This window comes from Corella eumyota, chromosome 4, assembly GCF_963082875.1.
Source record: "Corella eumyota chromosome 4, kaCorEumy4.1, whole genome shotgun sequence".
In the NCBI taxonomy this organism is placed as follows: domain Eukaryota; kingdom Metazoa; phylum Chordata; class Ascidiacea; order Phlebobranchia; family Corellidae; genus Corella; species Corella eumyota.
The window spans coordinates 2,414,326-2,437,909 of NC_137493.1; the positions used below are offsets into that span (position 1 = coordinate 2,414,326).

Consider the following 23,584-nt stretch of genomic DNA (forward strand, 5'->3'; position numbering starts at 1 on the left):
ACTTTTTTAACATTTAATTTGTTTTCATTAAAACACTTTTTAATTTTAAACAAAAAACCTAATTATAATATGTATTTGTTATTTAAATTTAAACGTTAATCTAATGAATGATTTGATTTACTTTTATGCAAATTGTGAAGCATTTTTTATTAACATTAACCTGCTCAGTAGAGCGCAAACGTTTTGTTTTGTTTGTTAACGTGTTTTTCTTATCTGTTTTAGACGAAACTGTGCAAGAAACAAAGAAAAATTCAGTAAGCATTTGCAATACATTACTTATTTTTTACTTTAAAATATTATTTTGTAGTTGTAAAGAAAATTAAATGCAAGTATTCTAATCAATGCAAAATTGCATTAAAATTTGTAAAAAATTATTATTGTTGCTTTATCTTTAATTATGAATAACTAACGTCTAACAATATAAACATTTTACCTATTTTTAATATTTATATTTTTTGTAAATTATATTTTGTTTATTGAAATTTATTTTTAACACATATTTAGCAATGGAAAATATCACGACAAAAGAAAAAGAAGAAGAAAAATATTTCTCCTCCAAGGAGGAGGCGGAGGAGGAAGACATAAATGATTCCGGGTTTGTTACCGGAGGCTCTGTTTCCATAGCTACTCCCACTAGTGTTGAAAAAATGGATTTAAATGACGAAGCATTTGAAAAACAAATAAATGTAGATCTTGACTTTGATGTTTCAGCTTCAAAAGAATTATCTTCAAATAATTGGTTTGTTATTTTAAACATTTAAAATATTTCAATTTATTTGTGGTTAATGTAGTTTTTAGTTTTTAATTTTTTTTTCATTTTAAAACTTTTAAATGTTTTGCTATTGTGCGGTAAACTGCAATTTTTTTACATTTTCGCCCAATACTTAATCAAAACCATTTTATGGACTCATTAAAATATTGTTAATATATGAAGTAACAATTGACCAGACTATAATATCTTTGATTAATATTTAATTAGTGAAATAAATCAATCTGGTGGAGAAAATGATCAATCAACTTCAACTAAAAACTCTGACAACAAATCAGATTCTGAGATCTGTGATGGGGTGGTGGGAAAATGTAAAATAAATGCACAAAATGACGAAGTGAAATCGTTATTTAAAAGACCAAGACATAAAATAAACCCGAAAAATTTAAGAGAAAAATTAAACCAAGAAGAAAATGTTGAATTAGAGGAATCTTTACCTTCAGATGCAAAGAAACAAAAACAAGGTAAAAATTATTTTAATTGGCTAATTTTTATAATTTGGAAAAACTGGATTTAATTTACACCCAACATATGAATATATTCTAGGTATTAAAGTTAACTTTAACATAATTTAATAGAAAAACAGACAAATGCAAAAGAAAAAGAAAACAAAGGTTCCAATGAAGAAACTTCTTTAATCAATGATAAAGGTTTTATTTTTTTAGTTCCTGTGTTAAAATTAATTTCTTTAAAACTTATATAATTGAATTGTTAAAAAAAATTATTTATTACTTGATTTTTCTATTTTATTGCTTTATAGAATTTTTGGTTAACTATTAACTTTTCTTTTTTTTTCATTGTGTAATTTAAATTTTTCTGTAGATTCTGATTTAGACAATTCTTCAAACAGTGAAGGTATTTTATGTTACTTTTATTTTAAAGATTACATAAATTTATGCAGAATGTATGTTTAATTAAAATACTGATATACCAAAACAGACTGTCTAAAACATCTTAACACCAATTATGGTATATTGTAGAAAAAAATTAAGCCATCTTTGACTCAGAAAAATTTTAATTTTTTAGATCAACACGATACTGAACATCTTTTTTCGGACTGGACTGATGATGATAGTGAAGAAGAAGAAAAGGAGGAAGAGGCAGAAGAAGAGAAACCAAAGAAGAGCAAGGAGGAGATAGAGGAAGAGGATCGGATCTGGTTGGAGAAGGATGTTGATAAACTTCCAAAAATCAATTGGAGAGTGTTAAGAGAGTTAAAAGGAAGAGAAATGGGGTTTAAACAACATAATTGGACATACAGGGTAAAAAAAATTAATATTTGCTTTTAATACTTACATTTTACAAAGCTACAATTAAAACAATCATTTTTAAATATTTCAATTTTAAAATTTCTTTTGTGAATGTATATATATATATACACTTGATTTTAAAACACTAAGTTTTCACCTTTTTATATATAAATTCACTTAATAATTCTAGTTTTTGGTTTTGTTTTTCTTGGTTGTATTGTACAAAACTAAAGAATGGAAGCACTGTTAGCTTCTGATAATTTTTGTTTTAAATGTTTTAGGTTCGTGGGGCTAGAGCAATGGTTAAAAGATTGGAATTAATGTGGACAATGGACAAACATGAAGGTGATAAAGATATAAACAAATAATTTAATTTTTTTCCATTTAGGAATTTGTTTAATAAAAATTTTAAAATTTTTCAAGGTTAGTGGCTAAAAGTTTTCATGTTTAGTAATTTTAAAGTTTTAAAAAGTGACCACTTAAACATACAGATTATTTTTATTTAAAGGCTGTGTGAATGCAATCAACTTTAACCAAACTGGGACCCTATTAGCATCAGGAAGTGACGACCTTAAGGTGATATTATGGGACTGGTGCAGCAAGGGTGGTTACCCTGTCGTGACCTATGACTCTGGTCACAGAAGTAATGTGTTCCAGGCCAAGTTTATGCCAGATTGCGGTGACTCGACTGTTGTTAGCTCAGCTAGAGATGGTGAGGTAAAAATGACCGAAATTATGAAATTTCTTTTAAGTGAAGAATATTGGTTGTCTTGATATTTTACCTTTAAAATCTTTGATCACTTACACTTGACTTATTAGTGATTTCTTACTAAAATTTATGCACTAAGAATATTAAATTCATATCCACATAATTTTTTTGTGTTAAAAAAAAGTTAAGAATTTTAACAGCAGTATTTTTAAAATATCAAGTACCAAATATATTTTTCTTTATGTGTTTAACTGGACAAATCTTGGTAAATTTTTTTTAAATTGAGAAATTGTTTAAAGGTAAGAGTCGCTGATATATCGAGCACTGGAACTTGTAAAGGAACAAAGAAAGTTGCTCAACATCGAGGTTCAGCTCATAAATTAAGTTTAGATCCAGGTTCAAGATCAACACTGCTCTCATGTGGTGAGGATGGTGTTGTCATGGGGATCGATCTCAGACAAAAAAAGTAAATTTTTAACAGTTAAAAAATGTTGTTTTTAATTTTTTTAAATTTAATTTGATTTAATATAAAGAAAACACGGTTTTAATTATAAAGTGTACAAATTATTAAGTAAATTATTAGTTATTTTAATATTTATCAATGTATTTGTTTGATCTGTTTCACACCAAAAAAATTAACAATTTAAATATTTAAACAAACAGGTCGTCAGAAAAACTTGTCACAGTTAAATCTGGGATTCGTAAAATCCCTCTTTATTCCATCCACAACAATCCCTTAATTTCCAACCAGTTTGCAGTAAGTGGGAGGGATCAATTTGCTCGAGTGTTCGATGTTCGAATGTTGACAGAAACTGACGGAAACACTGAACCCGTGAAAACGTTTTGTCCGGATAGGTTGAAAAATGCCAGCGGGGATGCTAAAGGTTTTAATCTTATTTTAATTAAACTTAAATTGTAATTAGTCTTTTGGGATTTTACAAAAAAATAACCATGCAATCTTTGCATGGAATCCTCTGTTAAATGTATCAATTTTTTACTAATTAACATATTATTGTGCATAATGGGAGTTACATACATGCATGACTTATTCACAGGCCTTTTAAAAAAGCTGCTATTTGTGGTGCATAAGGTAAAAAACTATGGCTAATTTTTTGTTATATCACATAATGACGAGCAATGAAACAGTAACTGGCTAAATATTGGGTGAAATTGCAGTTTGTAGATTGGGTATGCAACTGGTATTGATAATGAAAATAAAGTATTTTAATTTATATTTTTAAAATTTAAAACATTGATCTCTAAACGCCTTTTTAAACTTTCTAGTTAACATAACATGTTTGATGTACAACTGGTGTGGTAGTGAACTGCTTTGTAGTTACAACGATGACGATATTTACTTGTTCGATGTTTCCCATTCTTCTGGTGCTGAATATATTAAACGGTAACTTTTTTGGTTTTAACAAAGTTTTAAAACATTTTTAAGTCAACTGAAAGCTGTAAATTTATGATAAAATAGATCTGTTAAAAGGTTTGTAGTTGTGTTGAAATAAGCCTAAAATTTTAAATTTATTAATATTAAGCTTAGTTGCTGATATATTTATATATGTTGATCCAATTTATTGGCCTGCAAAATAAATAAACTGCCAGTTGTGGTGCAGAGGGGAATATTAGTTGAGAGTTTCGACTGTATTATTACAATTAAATTCCTGATCATTAGCCTGTTATCAACTAGTTATTTTAAAGTTTTAAAATCTATATAAAATTAAAAGTGTAACAAATTTTTTTTGTACAGATACAAGGGCCATAGAAATAATGTCACAGTAAAAGGAGTCAACTTTTATGGTCCAAGATCTCAGTATATTATATCGGGGAGTGATTGTGGGAATATTTTCTTCTGGGAAAAACAATCGGCAAAGGTAATAACGAGAGTAACATAATAATGAAAAATATTTCAAAATAATTGGTCACTAGTAAGGTATTGTTTTTAAATTCTTATAATTCGTGAGTTGTATTTACGCATAATGCCTTTTTATTTTTGATTTAAAAAGAGACGTTGTATTTTAATCCTAGCTAAAATTTTATATAAGTTAAGGCTTTTAATGCTAATAATATATCTATATATCTATATATATGTGTTTATATTATGTATTTCATTTATAGTGAAGAAAATATTTCATTTTTTAGATAATCCACCTTAAAGCAGGGGATGAGGGGGGTGTAGTAAATGCATTAGAACCCCACCCTAGCTTGCCAGTATTAGCCACCAGTGGATTGGATCATAATATTAAACTTTGGTCTCCTACTGGAGAGTCCTTCGAAACTTGTGAAGAAAAAACTAAAATTAAAGAAGTAAGTGTTTTAAATAAAAAATAAATACTATGCTTTGTACTTTTTTTTAATGGGTATTATTACTTTTAGGATCATCCAAATTTGAAATTTATTTTTTTATATATTTATAATTTACGTATATGTAGCAAAATGGTTAAAAGTTAATTTTTGTTTTACTTGTATCGATAACCAATATCCATTTAATGTTATTTACAGACAATGATAAAGAACCACCGAGAAAGTGTAGATGAAAGAGATAATATGCCTGATATGATAGATGGTCACATGCTCTGGTTTTTAATGAGATCTTTAAGAAGCAGGTAATATATTTAAGTTTTAGTTTGGTGTATATATAAATATATATGTCTTAAATAAGATAAAATTAAACTGTAACAACCAAACCAACCACATATATAGGTAATATATATTTAGTGTAGTATTGCCATCTCTTAAAATTACATCCAACCTAATAATAGTACTGTTGTAAATTTAATGTATTTTTTGGTTTATGCCGTTTTTTAATAATAAAAGCAGATGCCTATTTGTAGGTAATTGCGTTTAATTAAAATGTTGGCTCTAACTTGTAACCTATTATTTAATATTATTTTTGTAATTTAGAAGAACGCAATCGCGAAGAGATGAGGAAAATAATGAGGACAGTTCGGAAACAAATTCAAGTGATTCTGATGAAGAAAGCCAACAACCAAGTTGTAACCAATCATAACTTCTTCATATTTGGACAAAATCATTGAATTTTAAGCAGGGTAATAAGGTTAGGTTGTTTATCTTTATTATAGTACAGGCCTTTATTAAGTTAACTGTACGGGGATTTTGCTGAGTTGTGTTTGAGGTTTTGAGGTCAAATTATCGACATTTAAGTGAATGTTTATGGCATTGTGGCACATAGTTACATTTGATCTTAAACAGGTTGGTTAAGGCTTTGTTGATAAGCCCAATGAGTGAACTAAAAATGACTTTTTAAAACAAGTGGTTGTTGTCTTAAATGAGTTGAGCATAAAAAAGGGTTATGCATAAATTGTCAAAGTTTATTTAATAAACATTTACATATTGAATTACGGATACTTAATATAAAACTTATGTTTTTTCTAACTTTTTTTAAACTACTTGAATTTTGAATTTTTTACGGCATTTGAATTTTCCAACAAATTTTTTTTCTTGAATTATGAAATATTTTACTTCGTTTTGCCAATGTGCATGCTCTTTGTTTGCAAGTGATAAACTGTTTTAAACATTTTCTTGCTTTTTCTGGCTTTACTTTTTGCCAAAGATTTGTTTGAAATTCTATTTATTTCTGAGCTACTGTGACAATAAAAATTCAGCTTTACTGTAACAGATTATTGTTAAGCATTTATTCCCTTTTCCATTTAAACTGTTTAAAATTGTATAGATTTAAAATGGAATTTTTGGTAAGTTAAATTTTTTTTATTTTGGCGATAAAATCAGTTGCAATACAGATAAAATAAAAATACGAATAAACATTATCTCGGCACCAAAGCAGTCATTATAACATTATAAAGTTCTGGAGGAAAGTTGTTTTGCCTTTCTTCTTTAACAACTTTTAAACCAGATGATGAATAAATTAGAATTAAGTCTTCAGGATTTCTTGTAACGCTGCTGTCTACATCATCTAATTCAACTTCACAAATTGCAACATTGTCTTTAATTACAATCACTCCATTGTCGCGTAATGCTTTTTTACATTCTTGTAAAAATTTTATAAAATGTTCGTCGGTAAGATGTCCTAAAAGGAGAGAAAAAATGGTGTAACCCACGAGGTAGCTTTTCTAGTAAAACTATAATATATTTATTAACACCCAAAACTACTCAGCAGAAATTTAAGGTTATAGTTTTATTAATTAGGTGTCAACTAGATGATAGTGAAACATCTTAAATTAAAGAGACGTACCTGTAACCCACTGTACCCATATGAGGTCATATGATTTCTCTTTTAGCTTTAAATCTTGGAGGCCACAACAATAATAATTTTGAACCCTCGTAGCTCCATCTCCCAAATATGTTTTAGCTTGATCAAGAAATATGTTATTTACCTCAGCCAGGTCAACGTTATTGAACATTGGTAGTAAAAGATGTTTTGAAACTCGGCCAATTCCTGACCCACAATCTAAGGCATTGTTTAACTTCATTTTTCCATGAGGTGGCTAAAATGAAGATACATAATATTAGTAACTTTTATGGTAAAAATTTAGGTATATATTGTTTGAATTTTTAAGTTTACTTTTTTGATTTTGATAACTTTTGTATATTTTTTGGTTATTTTAAAATAGATATACATCTGTAGCCTAATACTTATATAACAAATTTTAATAAAATCACCTTTATAAATTCTTTAAGAAAGTCTTTAGACCCCTGGATATCAGTGTGATTAATATGTCCATACCCTCCTAACATTCCGTTTATATTTGCTTCTATACCTTGCCAGTATGAGAGAGCTTTACCATAAAATTGTTCCTCAGATGAGACTTTGTCACATCCAGTTACGAGACTCATTTTTATTAGTTTTGTATTTTTATCTACCAAACACAAAAAACATAATATTGCAGTTGCGATTTTCACACCATTTTCTCCTACAATAATGACAAATATAATACAGAACACACTTAGAAATGAATGGCTGCATAAAGTTATAATAATACCAATCTTACACTTTTAGACTACTTGATGAAAATAATAGAAGTACAATTTAAGTAGCACAACTGTTTTGGCAGATTAATAAAAAGAACTTATAGAAAACGCAGGGCAGTAACAACTCAAATAAACATTTGATAATGGAAATTATGTACAAAATATTTACAGTGGGATAGGAGTTAGTTTAAATTGTTCGTTCAGTTTTCCATTGCTCTACAGCCCTCATTTCTTTAACTTCAAACACCAGTAAAATTCCAACAACGAGGTTAACGCAGATGAAAAACGCTAAAATCCATCGACACAGTCGACTGTTTTCAACTTTTTCAACACTTTTCATTGTGATTGAAGTTATAGTTGAAATTGTGGATTGGGGCGATGCAGTTATCATGTCATCTTTTGGTTTCGGTTTTCGCCTCGGAGTCCGCGGCATCGAGTTATCATCATCACTCAGATCGAGCCTCATTCGGTCACCAGCCTGACTCACACTATCATGAATCGAAATATCGAGTTCATCCGATTTTTGCTCCCAACTTGTTTGATGTTTTTCGTATTCATCGTGTTCCATAATCGTGTCATCAAATTCAAAGTTCATCATCGTGTGGTTATTTCGTTTCTGTTTCGCAGTAACTACGTTCCAGTTTAACTTTGCTGGGCTGATCAAAGGACGCTTGGCTTTACGAACTTCAGGCTTTGAAGACGCATTAGTGACACTTAGTAGTTGTGATGACCTTTGCCAGCTCATAGCAGGACTTATTGCTGCAGGGAAACTTGCAACAGAGCGGTGAGCACTGTGCCTCATTGTAGGTGCGTTAACAACAGTACTGGTGGTGTATCTTTGAAATGGAACATTGTTTGCTGTTGTTGGAAAACGTACAAAATCAGATGTGCCTCCTCCTGGTTGATGTCCTGATGTCAGTGAGAGAAGACTGGAGGATCTGGATGGAGGTGGAGTATGAAGAGCAGATGATAAGGTGTTGGTGCTGTAACTACTTGGTTGTTTGAACACACTTTGCGACTGATCCTTTAGGTTTAAAGCACAGAGACTTCCATTTAAATCTGGGTTTGTGTGTAGTTTCTTAAATGGAGGAGATTCTTCTTCTTTTTCACTGTGAATCTCATCATCAGAAAACATTGTATCATCTCTTGTCGTTTTTCTAACAAATTTCTTTCTTGGTTTTGTTTTACTTGAACTTGGTTTAATTGAGCTTGTTTTAGCACCAGATTGTTTCGTATATTGGTAACTCAAACCATTAAAAATTACCAGTAAAACCATTAACAATGGCTTGTATACAAATGACAGAACATAAAACAGCATTTGAAAATAACTTGTCTTATTTTCTTTACCAATTGTATTGGTATCACCACTAGGAAAATAGGGTGTTAAATGTTGTGCATATTTAGAGAATTTTGCAGAAAAGGACAAATTTTGATGATGATATTCTGAGTAAATAACACAACACACTAACACCCAAAAAGCAGCACACAAGTAAGTAGCTTTACAAATTTTTCTTTGCAATGATAATGCTAATATTGTGCAAGTTAATCCAGTGTAAGATAATGATGGCAAAAAATCTGTTTTTTGGAAGAAATTCCCCAGTACAAAAGATGGAATCGGAATTGGAATTAAACCTCTGATGTATTGTTGAAAATATAATCCAGCAACTAAGATCGATAAAACAAAAATTGAGAACCATAAAAATATATTAAACCTAGTTTCACTTGGTTGGACGATTAAGTTTGATTTTTTAATTTGATTTTGAATCTTAAAGTTTTGGCATTGCTGCCTAGCCTTGATACTGCCTCGAATAATCGTATCTTGCATTTTAATATGGCGATCAGTAGCAGATTGGCATTTTGGACACAGAGCATATAAAATCTCCAATTTTTTCTTGAACGCTTGCACTTCCTCATCGAAATTCTCTTCTGCAATTGGTTCGAATTGTGAGATCTGCTTCACTTTAAGCAGTTGATTTCTAGAGCATTTACTGCATAGTTTTAGATGTTGTTCAACCACAGAAGCATAATTTTCCTTCGGTTTTGAACCAATTTGGGACGCATTCAAAGTTTCGTCATGCATTCGCGGTAATTCATTATTATAATCACCGCTCTTTGTAAAACCATTGTACTGCTGGCAATGTGAACACGTCCACGCATTTTTCTTTTTGTAAGGGACGACAGAATTCGAATTACAGAACCAGCAATTTACTTTGGTTTTTCCGAAAAGTTTTTTCCATACGTAATATGCTAAAATTGTTACAAATATTACAATGCTTGATGTGATGAATTGAACGCGATTTAAACGCGATATTTGCAACAACATCTTAATATGTTGAACATAAAACAAACACTAATCACTTAAATAAATTAAAATGTTATGTCATGGTTTTAATTACTTCATTTGAAAGCAATTTTTAAATATTTTTCAAAGATTTATTTTTAATTTTTACAGCGCGGCGGTATCCATATAATCAAATTATTAGAGCGTGTTATTTATTTTTTGTTTATCCTCATATTCTAAAATTTGGTAAAAAACGTGTGAATTGAAACGAAAACTGAAAGAAGTTCTACTATTTATATGTATCCTGTTAAAAGTCATCAACGATTACGTGAAATGATGTTTATACGAAAAAGATTGGAATTACAACATAAGAAAATAAAAAGTGAGTAGCATTTTTAAGATTTTTTGTTAGAACACAAATGTTTTACTCTTAAATTTTAGGTCATCTTCTATTCATTTGTGAACATATTGCCATTGTTTTATTTATCATAAGTTATATTTGTAATATTGTTATTATGGCCTAGTTGACTTGACTTGTAATATTAGAAAGAAAAATTTTAAATTTAATTCCTCTTAAAATGCTATACCTTTCGCAAAACAAGATATGCATTATTAGTTTAAACATTTTATTTTAGTGAGTCAGTAACCGAAAATATTCAAACTATAAATTTCATTGCAACAAAATATGAAACGCACACATTTTATTTAAATTAATTCAGTTTGTGTTGATTAAAAAATTGTTTAATCGATAAAAATGCTTTACTAAAGTTATCTGCTTTGTTTAAATGTTGTGATATCCAAGATGGAAGTTGATTAATCACTTTTAAGTTGTTGTAACGTTTGTCTAATAACAAAATTGAAGCATAATCATTTTTATGTCTAATTGCCCGACCGATAGATTGGTTTACACCCTTCATACAAGCATTTTCATAGAAAACTTGGCCTGCATTAACACCGTTAATTTTTGGCATGTTTTGGTTAAGATGAGTCATCTTTTCTTTTAATTCGGGTGAGTGTAAGTTAGGGTATGGCATACCAACCATGACAACTAATCTTCCAAGGTCGTCAGAGAAGTTTATACCCTCACTCATTTTACCCCCCACAACACAAAGTAAAATACTTCCATTCACTCTCCCAGGGTTAGCTTTGGAGTTCTTTATACAGTTGTCATAACCTTGTAGCACTAAGTTTACTTCACTTGATTTCTTTGGTTCTCTAAAAACCCTTTTCTTAACTTCTAAGCGTCGAATCAACCCAGAGTTCTCCCATCTTTCATACACCGTGTTCTCATAATTATAAGAAGGAAAAAAACACACAATTCCACCTGGTACAATATTGCATAAGTTCACCAATAACCTTCCCAATTCATCGATTAATTTAAAACTTTTTCGATTTTCAAATGTAAAATCGAACAGCACTTCACCAGGTCCCTTTGAAAGCGCAATGGGTAACAGCTGATTGGCTCCATTAATCACATGACCACATGTAAACTCAGTGATGCGAGAGCGATGATTTTCTCCAATTATTTGGTTAATTAAACAAGATGAAGGTTGCATTGTTCCTCCGGCAATAATAATAGATCTCGCTTCATCTAAAACAGCTTTAAAACTATCAGCAGGGTTCAATAGGTTAAACTTTACAACACATTCATTATTTCCATTGTTTGTTAAAATTACTTTTCCATTTTTACTTGTAGATGATAAGGCAAGAAAAAAAGATTCAATAATCATAAGGGGAGACTTAACAACAACTTTGTTGTTTTCTGTTTCTTCCTTTGACTTCATTCCATTTAAAAATGTAGAAAGAGTTGATTTTTTTTCAGGTTTATTAACAACAACATTAAAATGTTCGGTAAAACCCATTAACTTTTTGGCTAGCATGCTTCTTTGGCAATATCTAAGCAGTTTAAAAAAGTTAATATTGTCCAAGTTTGTTTTAAATAAAAACTCGTTCACAGTAACAATTAAACTTTGATCTTTTACAGATTCTTTCATTGTGTTTTCAAATTGTTGTAACACAAATATCAGTTGTTTAACATAAAACAAATTCTTGGCTTTTAATCGTGTATTAAATTTTTGTGCATATTGATTTAATTGGTTAACAGTATAACTTACTTGACTCTGTGTGATTTGACAACTATACATTTGGTTAATTGCCTCAACCAAGTTATGAGCTTCGTCAATAATTATGACAGAATCTTTAATGTTAATACCACTCAGTTCTCGAGTTTTTTCATGAAGTAAAGTTTGGTATGGAAGAACGATTAAATGTGATAACAATGATGCCTTTCTTGCAGCATAATAAGGACAAGCGCAGGTCCTTTTACCCTCAGTTACTATATCTTCTATGTCCCGAACCTCACTTAAAATCATGTTAGTTAAGGATGAAATACCATCGTTGTTAAGGTAATATTCACATTTTGTTTTAGATTTTGTTCGCCTTTTTCTTTTAGTTGGTTTATCTTCTAGTCCCAAATCATTTTCTTTTTTCTTTGTGGCGTTTTTCTGCATTTCAAGGCAAGCTTCATTCATTTGCTGCACAGATTTCAGTTTTTTAACATCTTCATTGACACACAAATTATTTCTTGAACCCAATGTTGCTAAAGTTACTGGAAAATCAGACTCAGTTTTACCGAAAGGCGATTTTTGAACTTCATGCACAAATTGTGATAATTGTGAATGGGTTCTACTGCAGTAATATATTCTTGTGAAATTTTCCTCGTTATCTTTCGAATTATCATTATTTTCATCCTCGCTTTTGTAATCTTCCAGTGCAAATGCCATGTGGTCTAAATCAGTTTCATTATTTGTATAATTGTCATAATTATCAAGATCTTTTTTGGCCATTTTCATTAACATTTCTGTTTCATCTTGACCACGTTTTCGCTTAAAGTTTTTCTTTTGCGTTTCAAATTCGTGAGTTCCATTACGTATTTTTTGAAACATCTTATTACGTTTTGTGACAATTTCACTACTCGATTTTGCAGCTTTGATTTTTACTTCTAATTTTTGTTTTTCTACAAAATCCATAACCCAAGATGGTTCAGCATTATTCAATGAATTTCTTTTAATAGGGCTAGCAGAAATATTACCATTTTTTAGTTCTTTAGATTCATGATCACGCAACCATGTTAGCGACCCACAAATTAAAGACAACGATTTTCCTGTCCCAGTTGGGCTTTCAAAAATTGCAATTTTCCTTTCTTCTATTGCATTGTACAAAGCCCTCATGAAATCAAGTTGTATAGAATAAGGTTCAAAAGGAAAAGGGAACTCGTTTGGTGCAATTGAAGTATTCTTGTTAACCGTGTTATTTTCTTTATCCATTTTCTAAAAAATTATTAAATTTATTTATGTATTTACATATTTTAACATTTGCTTTACCTTTACAAAGACTAATTTTTTAATTCTTTAATAATTGAGCATTAGACAAATTATAATTTATTAAATATTAGTATGTTAACACGATAAAGAGATACTATTATAAAACTTAAACAACGCTATAACGCACGTTGTAAATGTAAAAGTTTGTTTTGATTTTTCCCGCGCTTTAAATAAGAGTGATAACTAACATGAGTCTAAAAAGCCGCGTTGCAATAAATAACGTAAATTTCATTATTTAAATACCACCATCTCCGTATAATGTAAAGCAGTAAACAAATAATATAAAGGCCAATCTAAAAATTGTTTTAATAATTTAATTAGACTATATATATAAGCGTTTGTAATTTTTTTTTATGGTTTAAATCTCTATTTAAATTATAAGCCAAGTTTAGGGACTATAATTTTTTGTTGAATTGTCATAGCTTAATGTAAAAAGTAATAATAAAAAACACAAGATTTATGCCATTTTATTTTATTCAATCAAAACAAAACTATTTAAACAGCACTACATGATAAAATTTGTAGTTTAAAAAACAAAACTTAAAAAGTGTATAAACGTTATTATAACGAAATGACATTTATTTCAATAATAAATATATATGTTGATGGTTTTATTTAGGGCAACTAATTCTTATATAAATTTGTACAGATGTGAAACAACATTGTTAATATACCTTTATACATTTATAAAAATAAACACCATTTTTAAAAAAGTTATTTATAAAATGTACACGTTGTACAAAAAATAACATCATATAAAAATATACGTTTTTTAAAACAAAATTTAAATGATACCACAGAAGCTAATACTTAGCTTTGGCAGTAAGAATAATATTTTAAATATAAATTGATTTTAGGGGCAGTGCCAAACGGGCGTTAACACAAACAAAGTAAAGGTGCTTTTAAATGTTTATTTTTTGTAGTAAACGCTCGTTAAAAATTGATAGAAATTTAACTTAAAAATTACGTATTTTTTGCTGTAATTTTCCATTAAAATATATCTTCTGACGTCACATTCTGCGAAAAAATAAAACATTGCCTATACGATAAGACTCCGCAATACCACAACACACTTACAATATTTACTAACAAGTTAAAATTTACGTTAAAAACACAGTACAAATATAAAAAGCGTTTAAAATTTTATCGATCCATATGTTGCCTTTTAGGTGACACCGGCCCGCTTGGTGGCGAGGGAGGGTCTTTGTCAGGGGGTGATAGGCTCAAAACACGTCGTGATCTTCGTTTAGGGCTTTTATGGTGGCTAGGGTGGTAGGGGTAAATTTTTGTAACTTGGCCGATCCCCTTGGTCGACCTTTCCCTGAATAAAAGGGTGGAACCTTCCCGGAGGTATTCGGGCACGCAAGCGAACCGGAACGTGACCTTAGCTTGCTCGTTTAATGAAATGGAGCCCTGTGAAAATATTAATTAGGTTAAGTTAATTACCAAGTAGAGTAGTGACGTAACGATTATCCCAAAAAACACTATGATTAATTATAAAAAGTCTTAATACTTTATACAATGACTTTACTAATTACTCACAAATTAACACCTACTTAATGACGTACAAAACGTGATTATGACGTCACACTCACCTCGTCGTTGTGTATTGTTTCAATAAGCGCTGTTTGTCGAACGTTGCCCACATGCACTGTTGCCTGAAAACCCTCTGATAGAACGGTAGTCGGGTGGTAAAGTAAAAATACTGAGGCCTCAAATCTTAAACTACAACCAGGTTGAGCTTCAGAGGTGACTATTACCATTCCCTGTAAATAAAACGTCAAAACATTATTATATCATATATTGTGCACTGTTATATAATCATTATGCGTTACTATGTGTAAGTAGAAAATGAAAATTGGGAATATTATCAATATTGCTCTCACTGTCGTATATGTTTAAATATTAGGTTTATATTGACAAATTTATATGATTAAGGGAAATCGAAATTTCATGTGTATTGCGCCATATCATACGTTACCGTTTTTGTATCTGAAAACGCTTCGTTGTATGCTTTTCGTGATTATTATAGAGCTATTAACTTTAATCACCAAAAATCAATAACACTGGCATCATTAAGGCCAAACAACATACAATATATATTTCAAAAACATATTGTATATGGTGTATTTATTAATAAACCAACAGTTTCATACGTTGTTTAGTCTACGGGTTTAAAAGTCAGATAAATGTAAAGGTAATTTGATATCCAGATATTATGTTATTTTGATTCTTTGTTAAAGTATTCTATTTTGAAATTTGATTTCTTTAAAACAATATTGTCAACAGATCTTAAATCAATAGAAATAGGATAATTTTAATAAATTAAAATACTTTAAATTAATATTTATTTAGTTCTGGTGTATGTTTATACATCTAACTAAACACAGTTTATCGATATCTTTTTAAAATCAATATTTAAATAAAATCAATCAGTTTCTTGATATTTACGAAAATAAAACCAATCAATTTATTGCTAAGAAATGTTGCAATATATATGTGACATCTTAACAAAATACCAACTTTTAAATCCACATACCTTTCTTATAACATCTTTGTCAATATCATTCAAAGAAAGAGAAGCAGCTTGACCTGCTCTCACTACTCTACATGGAGCTCTGTTTCTTTGTATGGTTGTCACGGTAACAGGAAGGTACTGTCCTTCGTTGGTGGGACCAATAAGAAGGTTGTCATGTTCGCAGATGGAACCATGGAGTAAGGTTCCACCTACAACAGCACCAACTTCTGGCACCGAGAATACTTCATCAACCTAAGCAAAAAAAATTACATTTAAAAAAAATCCCTTATTTAAAAAAAAAATCTCTGATTTTAAAAAGAAGCAATACTAATGTCTTTTTCAAAATGTAAGTTTTTTGCTTGAAAGCTTTAATTGGGACACCAAACTTACCTGAAACTCAGTTGGTTTTTGCATTAGTTCTTCCTGTTCTCTTACATTCTTCTGTGGAGGTAAAACATTGAAGAACTTGGTCAATAACGGGAGATTTTCCCCAGTCACACTTGATACCTTGAACACTGGAACGATTTTACTAAAAAACAAAAGTCAAGTTTAATATGTCTGTTAACAAAAGTCCAATTCTCTGTTTACAAGGGGGGGGGAACCATTAGTTTTAATAGAATTAATCCAATTCCTTTTCCAAAAATTAGAATGGTGCCTTACATTTAATAAATCTTTTTGTTTTTCTCTGATAATGTTGTATAATTTATATATAAGTCACTACCTCTCTCCAGCCATTCCTGATGCTGCGGTGTAAGCATCATCCTCCGATCTTACCCTGAAAGGAATCCTTCCGCATCCAGCTGATGAGAGAAGTTGCTCCAACTGCCGACATGCTCTCTCGGAGACCGACTCCGGACATAGATCTATCTTGGTTACCACAGCAATGGTGGGAACACCAAGTGCAAAAGCGAGACCAAGATGTTCTCTTGTTGTACCAGCTAAAAAAATGTAATTTAAGATTTTTTAAACCATAATTTAACATTTACATAATTCCATCTAATCACATTTTTAAATACTTTACTTTTTAGTTTACAGAAAACATATTAAAATCAAGATACTATAAACAAAACTTGAAAAAAGCTTTAATTTACCATTATCATAGTTCTAAATATACCCAAACTCTTTACTCACCTACTCCACGATTAGCGCTGACAACTAACACAGCAAAGTCAGGATGGTGTGAGGTTAGACCAAAAATGGTTGTCTTTAAATACTTGTGATGCCCGGCAAGGTCAATGAAGGTGATTATCTTGGAAGCTGTTGAACAAATATCTTCTGCTGTTTGGGATTCTTCATAATTTATAACCTGTGAAAATTGTAAAAAAAGGATGGTCAAATATAAATTTGCAAATTTAATAAACTGTAAATTTTTTTAAAATTTAATATGACTAATTAAGTTTTTAAATCTTAAATGGATAAGTTATAAAGTCATGGCATGTTTATTATAAAAATCGTGTTTTTAAATTATTAATTAATAATAAGTTTAAATGTAGAATTTTGTTTATGATATGAAGCAAACTAAATCACAAACTAATTGGTAAAAAAAATTTAACAGGAAATTATCAATAATTAGTTAACTGACTGACAACCACATAACATGTATACAGTAAATAAAGTGAATCATTGTGTTTTTATTATTATTTAAATCCAAAAAAAAATTTTAAGAAAAAAAACACAATAGGCCTACTTAAATGTCCCTAAAATTGCAATAATAATATTACCAAGTTAAACATGAAATTACTTTGCTTGGGAAATTAAAACTGTGTCAAAAATATAAACTTTTTTTAATATAAATACAACACACAAGTACACCTTTTAAAGTAAATTATCAGATAGTATAAGCTATGTTTTATTGGAAATAGCTAAAAGTCTTAATTATTTTAGCAGATTTTGGTTAGTTAAGAAGGTGGTAAAATATAACATTAGTCTAAAAACATTGAATTATTGTAATGAAATTGAATTTGTGCAATTGCTATGTTAGCAATTTTTGTGTGGCACTAATTTTTATAGATGTTTTATGATTTATAGTTATTGACTTATATTTTTTTTTCTAAAAACTTTTTTGACAGTTTAAATTATTAACCTTATCATATTTTAAATGCCAATTTGTGTGGCTTACTTACACATTTATTTGTTAGATATTGCTTGACATTTATAACCCTTTTACTTACATTTCCTTTGCTGTCAAATCCTAAAATTTCGTGACTAATGCAAGAAGTTCGACCTGATTGAATCTCATGCAAATGTCGAAACAAATTCAGTCGTGCTTGGCCTCTTCCATTGTCCAAAGGACCTTGGGTTAAAACGCCAAGTAATGTTGATTTGCCTGAGTCAGCATTGCCAAGAACTGATATCCTTATGTCCAAAAACTAAAAAAACATTGGATTTTTTAAGTACCAAAGCATCGCGTTATTGAGCTGTTGGCTAGTATAGTATATAAGATACTGCACAAATTTATTCTTAATCAGTGAGCGAGTATTTCTTTTTACCTGTTGGTCATCAGGAACTTTTCTTACTAACAGTTCCGCAACTTGTTTTCTTTCACCCAAAACTTCAGAATTGACCTCACGCTTTCGTAGCACCGTTAAATTTGCCCCCAATCTTGAAAAAAAATTTAAAAAATTATTTCTACTCACTCTTATCAGTATCATGTCTTATAAAAAGGCAATAAAATAAGTGAGAAAGGTTTTTTATTTTATTGCTAGGGTACTAAAATGTGTTACTTGTCAGCCATAATGTTCATCGTTGCCATGGTTTCATCCATTTCTTGGTCAGTTAACCCTGCACAAACCCCATTATCTTCAACCCCGATCTTGTAGATTGCTTCACCCTGACCCTCTTGTAATCTCCACTTCATTTGGGTGACCAGGTGTTCAATTCGTGACATTGTGGGGCTAATAAGTTTGAGTTTGTATTCTACATTTCCTTCCTCTTCCTAAAACAAACAAGTTGGTTTAGTACAAAACATAGCAGAAATTTGGAATTTTTAATTTTTTACAACAATTAAATTTTAAAAAGTTGAGGATATTAAAATGCGCAAATTTTACTTCGGGAGGTAAATTCCCAGTCCAGTCAGCCATTGTTGTTTTTTTCAGTATTTCTTTTTTCAAATTCTTTGTTGTTTCACTGTTTTGTGTTTGATGTTTTGTTGTCTTTATTTTAGATTGATTTGTTTCTTTCTTTACTTGGTCAGTAGGGGTTTTAGATGTACTTTCCATTATGCGATTGTTATTAATATTGCTTTTAAGCAATCTTGTTTTACAGTGTTCTTATAATCATTATACTTATGGTAAACTTATTTGCCTTTGCTTGATTAATTTTCCATATCCAAATTTTTCTTTTAAAAATCGTAAACAAATAAACCTACTTTTGACTTTTATATAAATTACACTAAAAAAATAGAAAACAAATTGCATTACTAAAATTTGTTATGCCACTTAGTTGGACTTACAAACTGACTTTGAAACTGATAATTTAGAATGACGTTTATTTTATAAATAACCTTAACATGCAGACATGCAAAATGAACCGTTAAATCACTGTAGTACACATACACCGAGGATTCTATCCATGCAGACTTAACATGAGTAAGAGAACATTACAATAAACCTAATACATTTAACGTATTAAACTTAAGTCTCATTAAATTAAGTCGTCAGTCTTTATTAACACTTGTGAAGTCATAACAATAACATTGCATCAGCTGATCGAGAAACCGGCGAATGACGCGAAGCCATTACTACGTAGCTAAAAATAAACAATGCCCACGTATTGACCAATAAGCGTCCGGCGTAATGGCGCAACACGTTGTAAAAAATAAATGTTTTATTTCAAAAATATTGCATCAGTTTAAATGCATTGGACCTTAAATTGTTACATCAATTACCAAAAATATAAAATTTATAACCTTAACCATAAGAAAATGATCAAATATACAAATTTTCTTGCTCTTGTGAGGATAAACTAAAAATAGTTTTAGCTGTTCATCAAGTCAAGTACATTTACATGAGCACCCACTTAAAATTCATGTCATCTGCTATTTAAACACAAAAGAACACCAAGTACAAAAAACATCCACCATGTACTAACTAAATAGTTTGTTTAATATAAACCCAACATGTATCAAAAGAATTTATTATATCATTGCTTCACAAACTATGTTTTAACACTTTAAAATGTTTTATAGGCTACATGGTATTATTTTAACTATTAAAAATTTAATTAAATGTTGAGATTTTTAATCTTATACTTATTTTAAATATAACAGAACTGTGTTGTTTTTAAAAAAATTCCAATCCTTTGTTGTGCAATTTAAAAATATTACCTTTGCATAATATATATTAAGCCGAGTTCTTAATTATAATTTATTATATCACTTTTTTGTTAGGTGTAATAGTAAACAAAAATTAAACTAATAAAAACATTATTCCTCTACCCACTTACTTTTTTCCCACACAAATTAATATTGTTTTTTATTGCACAGTTTGTTGTAAATGTTGAAATGTTGATATTAAAAAATTGTGTGGTTTAAACATTTTTACTAGTGATTATAAAAGAAAAACCAATACAGCTGGAAAAAATTATAAAAATTCATTTAGATTTTTATCTGGATGAGTACTTAGTTAAATAATTTGTAACATTTAATACTTTGTTTAAAATTATGCTTAAAAACATATTTTTTATATTTATTCTGTATTTAGTAAATACAGTATTGTCGGAACAACCAAGTGCAGCAGGTAACAACAAATAGTTTTATCATGAAATTAAAATATTTATTATTTAAAAAATAAATTTCCATTTTTTTAGCAATTTTTACCTATGCTGGCTTCTCTTTTTCATTATTTACTGATGCTCCTTTAACCTGGTCTGAAGCTCGAGATGCTTGTTCACAATATGCTGGTGGTGTTACTGTTCAAGTTACAACCCTGGAACTACAGAATCAAATTAATAATGCTTTAGAAGATTTGTCCAGTGATCCAGTGGCTGGTGCAAGTCTTGAATCCAGCTCTGGTGTTGGTTATTGGACAAGTGGTTTGTTAGAAGTTGGTGCCACAGAAGTAACATGGGATGGTGCAACATTGGTTGCTTCAGGTGCTGCAAGTTTTAGTAACTTTGCCACAAATGTAGAAAGTAATAGTGGAGGGGATATGTGTGTAGTTATACAGGGTAGGAGTAACAACGATGGTACTTCAAATCTAGGAAAATGGTTTTCAGATTCATGCACACAAAAACATAATTATATATGTCAAGGTTTGTAAAATGTAATATTATAATATAAAGGCGGTTTAAAATCGTATTTTTTAGTTTAAAATAATGTTTGTTATTAATTTTTTATAATTTGCAACTGGTTTAAAAATGTGTTATTTTTTTATACTACCTCACAGCATCGTGCGTTACTCAAACCTGTTTTAATGGAGGAACATGTGAAATTCGCGATGGAATTCCTGTGTGCATTTGCCCACCTGACTTTATTGGAAGGAAATGTAGATTTTGTAAGTTAAAGTGTACACTTTTCTTTTTATTCCACTTGTAACAGGTTTTATACAATAATAATTAACAATAAGGCTTTTTAATATTACAAATTATGATATTTTTTTATTTAAATTTACCAACTCTATCATTTTTGTATCATTTTTGTATATATTTAAGTTTTTTTAAAGATATTAAAAATTTATTTTATTTTCAGTAAAATCAAGTTATTCTCCAATGACACCCATAAGTGCAAATGATTATGTTTTAACCTGTACTGTGCAAGGCAATCCTTTAATATCATGGTCAATTTCAACTGAAGATGGAAACAAGCCTGTTGCAGATGACAACGAAGAATATAGAATATCAACAACTACAGCAGAAAGCGAAGTAACAAGTACATTAACTGTATCAAAAGGTGGAATGTGTTTGGGTGTCGACAGCTTCATTTGCGTTGGAAATATTATCTCTGAAAGTGGGCAAACTGTTAGCAGTTTACCAGCAATATTTCAAGTTATCCCAGCCCAAGGTTCGTTAAAAATAATGCTTTTTGAAGTTTTTATATGTTAGTGTTTTTTTTGTTTTTTTTTGTATCTTTATCTTCGATGTGGGAAAGTCGAATGCTCGACCTAAACATAGAGTAACATCAGTTACAGTTACTCCGACTCAGTCTTGAGTAGCCTTAGGCAGCTTGGGATCGGATTATAATTGCCCGATAATTATACTGCTGATTAGGTGCTGGCTCAGCAGGAGTTCAAACCGTTTAAAACGCCTTACTAAATGGCGCTACAGCATGAAATCAGTAGGGATTGAACCCATGACTTCATCAGTGGTGTAGCAAGTGTTCTTACCACTACACCATGCTGCCAGTTGGGTTTAAATCTTTATTTTAATCTTGTTTAAGGTCCATCTATCATTGATGCAACAACTCTAATTTGCAGTGTTCAGTATTCATCAATAACAGTGTATTGGACAACATCTGATGATTTGCTTTTGATTCCCCATCAAGTCACAATTTCCAACCCTAATTTAAACCATAATATTAACCAAACAAAAGAGGTGTTTGCTAATAAAACAAACACCTTAACACAATTTGAAGGTTTACTAGGAGATACTACTTATGAAATACAGGTTTGAGGTGTTTTTAATTTAATTAAATACTTTTATTTGGTAAAGATTTATATTTATTATTTACATTAAATTTCATAATTAGTTTGGGCAATTTTAATTTTCTTTTGGCCTAATTTTCTTTTTACAAAATTGCAGATTTCTGTGATAGCACCAGATTGTTTAAAGCCTTTTACTACTGTATATGCAATTACTACTGGAACAACTGAACCAAAAGTTGAAAATGTTGTATTTGCTTACAATTTAGTTACTGAAGTGTGTGAACTCACATGGCAATATGCATCTGGCTTTGAAGCAGTTAATTTTTTTGTAAGTTTTATTCTTGTTCAACTGTTTTGGTAAAATTTAGTTTTATTGCGCCTTAAATTGGAACAGTTTATTATATTAAGCCATAGATCAAGCATCTACAATTTTAACATGCAGAAGTTAATATATTTTTTACAGATAAATGTTACAAGTTCAGTTAAAGATATTAAAAATGATCTGATTGGGTTTTTACCAAATCAAAACAAAAGTTTTGATGCAGTTGTGACAGGAGCACAATCTTTTAAATTCCCTGCTCTCCCAAATCGAAAACACAATGTTTCAATATATACACCGACTTGTGTTCATATAAAAGACCCTGTTTTTGCTAAAGGAAATTGTGAAACTCCACCAGCAATAATTTACGGTAAACCTTTGTTAGTATAAATGAAATAATTTTAAAATTTTTGGAGTTTTTTAATTATTTAATATATAATATTAATTTATAAATTAATGATTTGTTTAATTACTATATTTTAGAATATATTTTATTGTAGACATTAATTGTTACAGAAACAAGTCTACCAGCCCCAATCTTGGTAAATAATTCTTTAAATGAAAGTAAAAGAGAAGTGATAATTCAACCTGTTGACAATAGTGATGTAACAGCCAAGTAAATAATAGCTAAACTCATTCATACATATATTTGTTACTCTTAGTATCAATTAAATGTTGCTTATAATATTATAAAATTTTTGAATATTTTTAAAATCTAATTAGAGGTTAATTTTTTAGTTGTTACTTCCTGATATTACAATCTCAATGTGATGGTAACACAAGTAAATTGAATGATACTATTTTGCTGCAAGATGTTCAAACAG

General features: G+C 29.8%; 5 protein-coding genes across 6 annotated transcripts; 1 reads left to right on the plus strand and 4 right to left on the minus strand.

Annotated features, from left to right (window-relative positions):
- The first annotated feature begins 145 nt into the window (after positions 1-145).
- LOC145749783 (DDB1- and CUL4-associated factor 8-like) lies at positions 146-6,353 on the plus strand. Of its 2 annotated transcripts, none has more exons than XM_082565644.1 (15): positions 146-254; positions 505-739; positions 980-1,233; positions 1,348-1,419; positions 1,592-1,624; positions 1,796-2,031; positions 2,301-2,364; positions 2,528-2,736; positions 3,028-3,194; positions 3,392-3,612; positions 4,013-4,130; positions 4,482-4,605; positions 4,874-5,038; positions 5,234-5,337; positions 5,636-6,353. In XM_082565644.1, exons 2-15 carry the CDS (start codon positions 507-509, stop codon positions 5,739-5,741), a joined length of 2,106 nt encoding a protein of 701 aa, XP_082421770.1. In that variant the 5' UTR covers positions 146-254; positions 505-506; the 3' UTR covers positions 5,742-6,353. The 2 variants fall into 2 exon arrangements, with proteins under 2 accessions (XP_082421770.1, XP_082421771.1); XM_082565645.1 differs by having other exon boundaries at positions 5,639-6,353.
- Positions 6,354-6,516: 163 nt separating this feature from the next.
- On the minus strand, positions 6,517-7,561 carry LOC145749902 (N-terminal Xaa-Pro-Lys N-methyltransferase 1-like). Its single transcript, XM_082565785.1, has 3 exons — positions 7,373-7,561; positions 6,945-7,197; positions 6,517-6,779 (listed from the first exon to the last, which is right to left on the minus strand). The coding sequence occupies exons 1-3, from the start codon at positions 7,544-7,546 to the stop codon at positions 6,517-6,519; spliced, it is 690 nt and encodes a 229-aa protein (XP_082421911.1). The 5' UTR covers positions 7,547-7,561.
- Positions 7,562-7,570: 9 nt separating this feature from the next.
- LOC145749901 (uncharacterized) lies at positions 7,571-10,095 on the minus strand. Its single transcript, XM_082565784.1, has one exon. It carries the CDS (start codon positions 10,002-10,004, stop codon positions 7,869-7,871), a length of 2,136 nt encoding a protein of 711 aa, XP_082421910.1. The 5' UTR covers positions 10,005-10,095; the 3' UTR covers positions 7,571-7,868.
- Positions 10,096-10,672: 577 nt separating this feature from the next.
- Positions 10,673-13,288, minus strand: LOC145749792 (ATP-dependent DNA helicase DDX11-like). The gene has a single exon (XM_082565654.1). The coding sequence runs from the start codon at positions 13,286-13,288 to the stop codon at positions 10,673-10,675; it is 2,616 nt and encodes an 871-aa protein (XP_082421780.1).
- A 521-nt stretch (positions 13,289-13,809) lies between these two features.
- LOC145751624 (GTP-binding protein 2-like) lies at positions 13,810-19,244 on the minus strand. The gene is made up of 10 exons (XM_082567810.1): positions 18,911-19,244; positions 18,587-18,798; positions 18,353-18,464; positions 18,035-18,232; positions 16,995-17,169; positions 16,585-16,801; positions 16,254-16,392; positions 15,885-16,115; positions 14,941-15,111; positions 13,810-14,758 (listed from the first exon to the last, which is right to left on the minus strand). Exons 1-10 carry the CDS (start codon positions 19,079-19,081, stop codon positions 14,489-14,491), a joined length of 1,896 nt encoding a protein of 631 aa, XP_082423936.1. The 5' UTR covers positions 19,082-19,244; the 3' UTR covers positions 13,810-14,488.
- Positions 19,245-23,584: the final 4,340 nt, after the last annotated feature.

Coding starts and splice junctions, on each gene's coding strand:
- LOC145749783 (XM_082565644.1), top strand. CDS start 507: ATGGAAAATATCACGACAAAAGAAAAAGAAGAAGAAAAATATTTCTCC. Junction 2,365..2,527: donor GACAATGGACAAACATGAAG/GTGATAAAGATA, acceptor TTTTATTTAAAG/GCTGTGTGAATGCAATCAAC. Junction 4,131..4,481: donor GGTGCTGAATATATTAAACG/GTAACTTTTTTG, acceptor TTTTTTGTACAG/ATACAAGGGCCATAGAAATA.
- LOC145749902 (XM_082565785.1), bottom strand. CDS start 7,546: ATGAGTCTCGTAACTGGATGTGACAAAGTCTCATCTGAGGAACAATTT. Junction 7,198..7,372: donor TTCTTAAAGAATTTATAAAG/GTGATTTTATTA, acceptor TCTTCATTTTAG/CCACCTCATGGAAAAATGAA. Junction 6,780..6,944: donor ATGGGTACAGTGGGTTACAG/GTACGTCTCTTT, acceptor CTCTCCTTTTAG/GACATCTTACCGACGAACAT.
- LOC145749901 (XM_082565784.1), bottom strand. CDS start 10,004: ATGTTGTTGCAAATATCGCGTTTAAATCGCGTTCAATTCATCACATCA.
- LOC145749792 (XM_082565654.1), bottom strand. CDS start 13,288: ATGGATAAAGAAAATAACACGGTTAACAAGAATACTTCAATTGCACCA.
- LOC145751624 (XM_082567810.1), bottom strand. CDS start 19,081: ATGGAAAGTACATCTAAAACCCCTACTGACCAAGTAAAGAAAGAAACA. Junction 18,465..18,586: donor ATGAACATTATGGCTGACAA/GTAACACATTTT, acceptor TTTTTTTTCAAG/ATTGGGGGCAAATTTAACGG. Junction 16,116..16,253: donor AAAAACCAACTGAGTTTCAG/GTAAGTTTGGTG, acceptor TTTTTTGCTTAG/GTTGATGAAGTATTCTCGGT.